Source organism: Mus caroli, chromosome 16 (assembly GCF_900094665.2).
Source record: "Mus caroli chromosome 16, CAROLI_EIJ_v1.1, whole genome shotgun sequence".
NCBI lineage: Eukaryota > Metazoa > Chordata > Mammalia > Rodentia > Muridae > Mus > Mus caroli.
The window spans coordinates 79,454,100-79,461,389 of NC_034585.1; the positions used below are offsets into that span (position 1 = coordinate 79,454,100).

General features: G+C 42.5%; 1 protein-coding gene across 1 annotated transcript in view; it reads left to right on the plus strand.

Moving 5' to 3' along the window:
* Jam2 (junctional adhesion molecule 2) overlaps positions 1-5,008 on the plus strand; it is a 53,106-nt gene extending 48,098 nt beyond the window's left edge. Inside the window, exons 8-10 of the mRNA XM_021185286.1 lie at positions 759-774; positions 3,236-3,278; positions 4,664-5,008. Coding sequence (XP_021040945.1) covers positions 759-774; positions 3,236-3,278; positions 4,664-4,696 — 92 coding nt within the window. The 3' untranslated portion in view covers positions 4,697-5,008. The remainder of the gene's footprint in view (positions 1-758; positions 775-3,235; positions 3,279-4,663) is intronic.
* Positions 5,009-7,290: the final 2,282 nt, after the last annotated feature.

The window sequence follows — 7,290 nt, forward strand, 5'->3', positions numbered from 1 at the left end:
GTTTTTTTTTTTTTTTTTTTTTTTTTTTTTTTTTTAACTTTTACTTTGTATTTTGAGACAGGGTCTCACTAAGTTGCCCAGGCTGGCTTTGAACTTACGATCACCCTGCCTTAGCTTCCCAAGTACATGGGATTCCAGGGTACACCACCAGGCTCAGTTGCCTACCTGGTTGTCTCTAGGGCCTGTAAGCTCATTTTTTAGCAAGGCAAATTTGTAATTACTTAATAGTAGTAACACTACCTTGAGACAGTCAAAGATATGTGAACCCTACACGAAAAGACTCCTATTCTTTTCATTTATAAGCTGATGAGACTTTAGTATTATTAAACTTTAAATATTAATGACTTTTGGTTTTTTTTTTATCTTTTGTTTTTTTTCAAGATAGGGTTTCTCTGTATAGCCCTGGCTGTCCTAGAACTCACTTTGTAGACCAGGCTGGCCTCGAACTCAGAAATCCACCTGCCTCTGCCTTAGTCCTGGGATTAAAGGTGTGGGCCACCACGCCTGGCTCTTAATGACATTTTCAAAAGCTTGTTTTCTTGGTTATATAATTAACTCCAAAGCATCCTTGATTTTATCCCTCCCTGAGCCCTCAAAGCCCAAACATTTGCTGTATGTATGACCCTTTATAGGAAAACTTGCATTTAGAAGGTACAAATGTTAACAGGTAAGGCTTAAAAGAAAATCAACCCAAAGCCACTGTGGCTAGAGCTGCATATGAATCCTTGCATTAATGATCTATACCTATTCTTTTGCAGAAGAAACTTCCTTCCAGTAAGTATTCTTTCTTAATGCTTACTTTTTCTTCCCGTCTTTTAGTTTTAAACCATCTGTTAAATGGCAAAAGTAGTTTATTTGTCTAGAGTAATCCTGTGAGAGGCTAATCAGCTTCATCAAGAAAAACATCCTTCAGCTGTCCTGGGGCCTACCTGTCAATGACAAGAGGAGACATATGGTCTCTAACCGTGAGGACATTTCAGTAGTACAACTTTAAAAACACATTTCTATGTATCACTAACTAAACTAAGTTTTCAAATGAGCTTTCACGTAGCAACTGTCACACTTAACTGAAATGTAATCAGTTTCGTGCCCTACACTGCTCTAGGCGCAGCCACTATATTAGTTTAAAAGGTGAGGCAAACACCCACAAAATCTGTATTGGAAATCAGTATCAAAATTAGCATCATTGTGGAGCTTCCATTGCACTAACTAAGCAGGAAATGACTAAACCTGTACACTGGGCCGCACTCCAGAGTGTGTGACAAGAACGAGGGAGAAAAGAGCAAGTAAGAAAGCAGAGAATACAAGGTCGGGGAGTGGAGACTGCCATTTTAAATACAGGATCGAGAAAGGACACAGGCAATGTTTGCTGAAGACTGAGGGAGGAAGCCAGCCAAGCAGATATCCATAATGGTGTTCTTGCAGAAGGGAGAGAGGAAAACGGAACAGCTCCAGGTCAGGATGCTCGGGATATCTCATGATATGAAGATGAGCATCGTGCCTAGAGCAGTATGGGAAAGAGAGGCAGGGAGCAGACGGAAGTACTGGGTGGGGGCGGGGGGGGGGGACTATGTGGAGACGTTGCCCAGCAGTTCTGAGGATTTTGAGGCATTTGGAAGTCCAGGAAGGACTGTAAGCAGCTTTAAACGTTTTAATTCTTTAACGCTTACCGTGGTTTCTCTGTTAAGAATAAACTTGAAAGGGGAAAAGGTTAGGTCAATTACAGAATGACAGCCAGGGAGCCAAGACAAACATGGCATATGCTGTATGCTGATGTGGTGGTGTTGGAGTGCTTGACGGATTAGTGTATAGGGGATATATTTTCAGCCACCAGTTGATCCAGATTCAGGCTGGTAGGAAGAGAGTCACATGGGGGTGGCTTCGGGGTTACAAGGACATACACTTTCCTGAATGTGGAAGACTGCAGATGGTGTGGCTCGGAGGAGGAGCAGAGATGTGCGGAGCACCGCAATGCTCCGCAACTTTCAGTATTAGACAAGCTTACTAGACTGTTAAGTAGAGAGCGTCACTGATAGTATGCGTAGGAATCTAGAGTTTGGGGGATTTACTTAAGTGTCTGTTCTGCTCGAATGTATGTCTGTGTGCCCAGTGCATACGGTATCCATGGAGACTAGAAGAGGGTGTCAGACCTCCACAAGTTGGAATTACAGACCGTTGTGAGCCACTACGTGGGCGCTGGCAGCTGAACTCTGGCTCTCTGCAAGATCAAATGCTCTATATCACCAAGATATCTCTCTAACCCCTTAACCAATGATAAGAATGTTAAAGTCCTGCAGGAGACACGGATAAGGTCATCCAAGCCCCAGCTGTGCTGCACTGGATCTGTGACTGAGCTCCCTTCCCACATGGACGTGGCACATCCCTCTTCACACTCCTCCTCCTTCTCCGCTGCCATGGCTTCTCTTAGACCCTTTGCCGACTCCTGCTGTCACTGAGTTCCTATCCCTAGATAGATAGATAGAGATAGACACCTTGGTGTCTGGATCTCGTGATATCCTAGTGCAAGTACAGGATCAAGTCTAAGAGATCAGGATTAGCACAGAGGCCAGGCCATTCAGGACAGAGCATGGGACATGTAGCCACTACCCAATCCCACCCCAGCCCCAGCCAATTGTGAGCACTTATTTTTTTTATTAAGATGCGAAGTGATTGAGGGTTTTGAGCAGAGTGATCTATGATCTTAAACAAAGAGCGAGGAAGATTTACACTCTCTGAATTTGAGCCTCTGTGAAATCCGGCAGGAATCTTTAGAATCCAGGAAGGAGCAGTTTATTGCCTTTATACCTTCTATCCATTCATAACATGTATAGTTTTCAAATTCACTGAGCTTCGACTAGAAGCCTGTCCAACACACAAAACTTGCCGTGGACAAATGAAATGTCAGGTGATAATAATCCAAATGTTTAAAAACATTTAATGTTAATACAGTAGGTTGAAAATAAGTCTCTTGTGTGTGTGTTCCACAAAAATAAAATAAAATAAAATAAAGACAAAATTACCTTGTTAGCCTTAGATTACATTCTGCTGCTAGGGTTTGACATAAACCTGTCCGTTATTGCATGGCTTGTCTGGATACTGTCTGTAAGTGTCTGGCATCCAGTTTGGGCTGCTGGTTTTTCTTCCTGCTTGGCTGAGATAGTCCTGCTGGATGAGGATGGGCACCAGGATTGGAAGGGGTAATGTAGTAAATGCTGTCTTTATGTTCTTCAAACAGGAAGGGCAGTCCTGCATCTAAAGTCACTACGATGAGCGAAAATGTGAGTACTACTGAAGCATGTTTATTGAATAGGACATTTGGGGACTGTGGCAGGAAAGTGAAGCAAGCATGTGGATATTGTGACCTCACTTTTAATACACTTTAGACTGGTGTCTGCTACTGCTACATTAAAAGACCTAGGTAACTGTTAGTCTCTTTTCTGTCTGGGTTGACACAATGAGGATGTGTGGCATTTGCAGAGCAATTACTGGACGTGACTTCATGCCACAGAGTCTGGCATTCTCAGCCATTGTTGCTAGATGAGGAAACTGTTAACCTTGGGACGTGTGCTCACGGGCTAACCCTGGCAAAGGTGGAGACCAGCCTGGCCAGGATATGGCTCCCGGCATGCTGTTATAGAGCTTGCCCTTGGTTGTTCCAAACGCTTGGAAATGTTAGGGATATAAAATATCATATGTAACTGCTGAAAAGGAGCATTTCAAAACCCTTAAAAGGACATTATCATCTAGTTGAGATTACTCGGGAACCATCTTTTGGACCAGCTGGACTACTCTTTGGTAATTTAATAGAGGTGGGACATCCAACATTCTCACAGGCTTAAACACTTTCTCAAGGAAGGAGGACTCCCAGAACGCCTTAGTTCTTCAGGCAAGGGATTCTCAGACATCTTAGAGCAGACCTCAGGTGACGGCACTTTAAACATTTAAGTTTAAACATTCTCAAAGACACTAGTATTTCACACCCACACACCGCTCTTTAACCTCCTGCCTCATAAGTTATTTTAAAAGTTACCTACTTTAGGATAAATGACTAAAGTTACTGATTTTGTAGTTGACTACGCAGAGCATGCTCTTTAATTAGGGGACAAATATCACATCTTACCTTCTACAATTTACAGAGAAAGCCTTTACGACTGGAATAAAATAATTCTATCAAACAATAAAAGGGACTTTGTCTCTGAATTAAAAAGAAAAACTGTTTCTTTTTCCCTCTTAGTCGCCCTCTCCAGCTGCACACACATCTCTAGTTCAGCTTTGCTCTGCGGTAGGTAGATGTGAGTGTTTCCCAGTTCACAGTTTTGGCCGCACTGCTGTGAGCTCCTGAGCACGTATTATCAGTGAGCAGCAGTAGTGCCCTAGCTCCAAACAAGCCAAATTCCCCTGGCTCTAACTTCAATCCAAGTTCTTTATTCTCAGCCAAGTTCAAGTCTCTTGGCTTCTAGCATTTACTTAACTGTCCATAAAATTAGATTTACTTAGATACATACTGTAACTTGACTGTCCATAAAACTAGATTTAGTTAAGATACATACTGACTGTAATTTGAAGAATCTCAGTTCAATATTCATCAGATTTATATGAATGTATTTAAATATCAGATAGCATGTCGTTTTTAAACTTACTTTGTTTTCTTTTTTTTTTCTAGGATTTCAAGCACACAAAATCCTTTATAATTTAAAAGAATTCCAGTTTTGAGCTGCACCTAAACCAGTTGTCACACGTTATTAAAATATTATAAAACTTGTCTTACACTTGCAAAGTGATGAAGAAATGAAAGTGGGAATTCATCATAATATTTATGATCTCTAACTCACAAGAGATATTTTAAGCAAAATGTTCTTGCCATCACTAAATTACAATCTGGCATCTTGTGTCTGACCTAAAGTGAAATGTCTGGTAATATTCTGAGTTTTTGAAATGCAAATGAATGTCAGTTTGGAGTTGACTATATCATACTGACTGTAAGGCTAATCCAAGAAGCAAGAATATACTCTGTGTTCTCTCCATGCAAGGATGGCTTATGTGTTCAGGAAGTACTCTAACGAATGGAAACCATGCTCGCAAACTTCCTACCAGAATCCTCTTCTTACCTCTAAATAACTTGGGTTCCATTGTCCTGTGTCTCTATATCTCCGGAAGGGAATCCCAGGGCTGGGTCTTACGTCTAAAGATTTGCACTTTATATTTTCTTTCACTTCTCAGAACCAAAAGCAGCATGGAGGGAGCCGCTACTGCCATTTCCTTGGAGGCTTTTGGAGAGGCTCAGCAACCTGGACATTAGAATGCACTACTAGAGCCTCCACAACTCCACAGACACCCTTTTTGTGCTTGAGTGGTGACCTGTTATCTGTCTCTAAAAGCAATTCTGAACTGGGCTAGTTCCTCCCTGGTGAAGATGAAGGGTTCCCAGTTAGCTTATGATGGAACAGGGGCACTGGGGAGTGAAGCATTTGCCCCATGAGGCAAAGGTAGATGAACAAGCTCATTTTGAGTCTTGATCCAGCAAAGGCACAGGGGAAACCATAGCTGAAATGAGATGGGTCTAACGTCTTCTGAACTGGTTATCCACAAAGGCCACCAACCAGCTAGTGTCAGAATTGGAAATTCCCAGGGCTCAGCAGGAAACCCAGTCCTGTTGGGGACTACTTTACCCATATTAAAAAAACAAAACAAAACAAAACAAACATAAACGCAACCGGGAATGTCTAGTTCTGGGTAAATAAGCATGAAAGGTCATTTACTCCCTCTATGAGCTTTGAACATGGTCAAGTTGGCTTTGTACCCAAAAGGCAAGGCAGATTCTCAGGATTCGCAAATGGGTAAGTGGTCAGAGAGTACCTGGTAGTATCTGGTCACAGGGGTGATGCCCACTGCCATACTCCTCCCCTTTAACTTTGTGGCCTTGAGTCCTTCCTAACCAGTAGACACCTTTCCAAAGGGCTGACTTGTGTAAAATGGCTCAGCCCTCAAGCTCAGATTCACACTTAATTGAGCCAGCAAGCGACAAGGAAAAAGACAGTACATAATTCAACCCACATGGTTCTTGTTACAACCACTTTATGTAGAGAACAAGTGTGTCCTCAATGAAGGTGGGATTCGCCCACAGATCCAAGCTCCTTGCTCCTGGTAGCCAACAAACACCTGTGGTGTATAAGAAATCAGGGTAAATGTTGCCTAGGCTGGGACTATGAGCTCTGCTTTGATAGGAGGACTGCTATCCTTCTGCAGTGCCAAGCAGACATACAACTCTCAAGGATGCCTCTTCAGGCCCACCTAGCATCACAAGGCCCCTGCATCAATTTAAACGACACAAATCCACCCGTGAGGACAGTTACGCAGTGCCTTACCTTCACCAACACATGAGAAGCTTCCTTTTAAGACACTGAAGCCTAAAGGTTCACTTTATGCAGTGTGAACATCTAACAAAGTCCGTGCCAAACACCTACTAGACGTTCTTAACTACTGTATACAGCTACGCAGAAATCATTGTATTAAGAATGCTTTCTTCTACACAAAGGACCTAACTATGCACACTAGTCTTCTAGCTATTAAGTCTATCCGGGAGTCACTGCCATGAAGCCCCCCTGTCTGTTTGCTGTTTTCTGTGACTTGAACTCTAACATTGTGTCAAAATCTAATTGTAGTTTCTAGAACATGTTGATTTTATTTTTCCGCAGTGAAAGTGCAGTAAGGTTCTAGAAACTATGTGAACGAGTTTTGTTTTGGTATTGTTGCTGTTGTAACTAGATCCAGCTCATTTTCCCTGGGGATAGGGGTTAACTCAAGCACTAAGGCTGGATGTTTATTTTTCAATACAACTTTACAAAGAACTTCCTTCACTCTACAACTCACTTTGTTTGATTAAAGTTCACGCTACAAAAATAGCTATGCACAGCTCAACTTTTTAGTCTCATTCAACAGAGGGGGAAGTCACTCAGCTATTGTTCAGGAACCCCAGGAAACTCCTCCCTCCCTTCCACCTGCTGCTGTGAGGTGGCAGCTCTAGCAGTTTGTCTCTCAGAATGGATAAAAGTCAGAAAAAAAAGAGGGTAAGCTACTTACTGGCTGTTTTGTGTATGGCAGAGGTGGGGTTGAAATCCGCCAAGATCCCCAAACCTATCTTTGTCAAACTTCAGCATTTAAAAAGAAAAAGATAGCTGGGCGTGGTGACGCACACCTTTAGTCCCAGCACTCGGAGAGGCAGGCGGATTTCTGAGTTCAAGGCCAGCCTGGTCTACAAAGTGAGTTCCAGGACAGCCAGGGCTATACAGA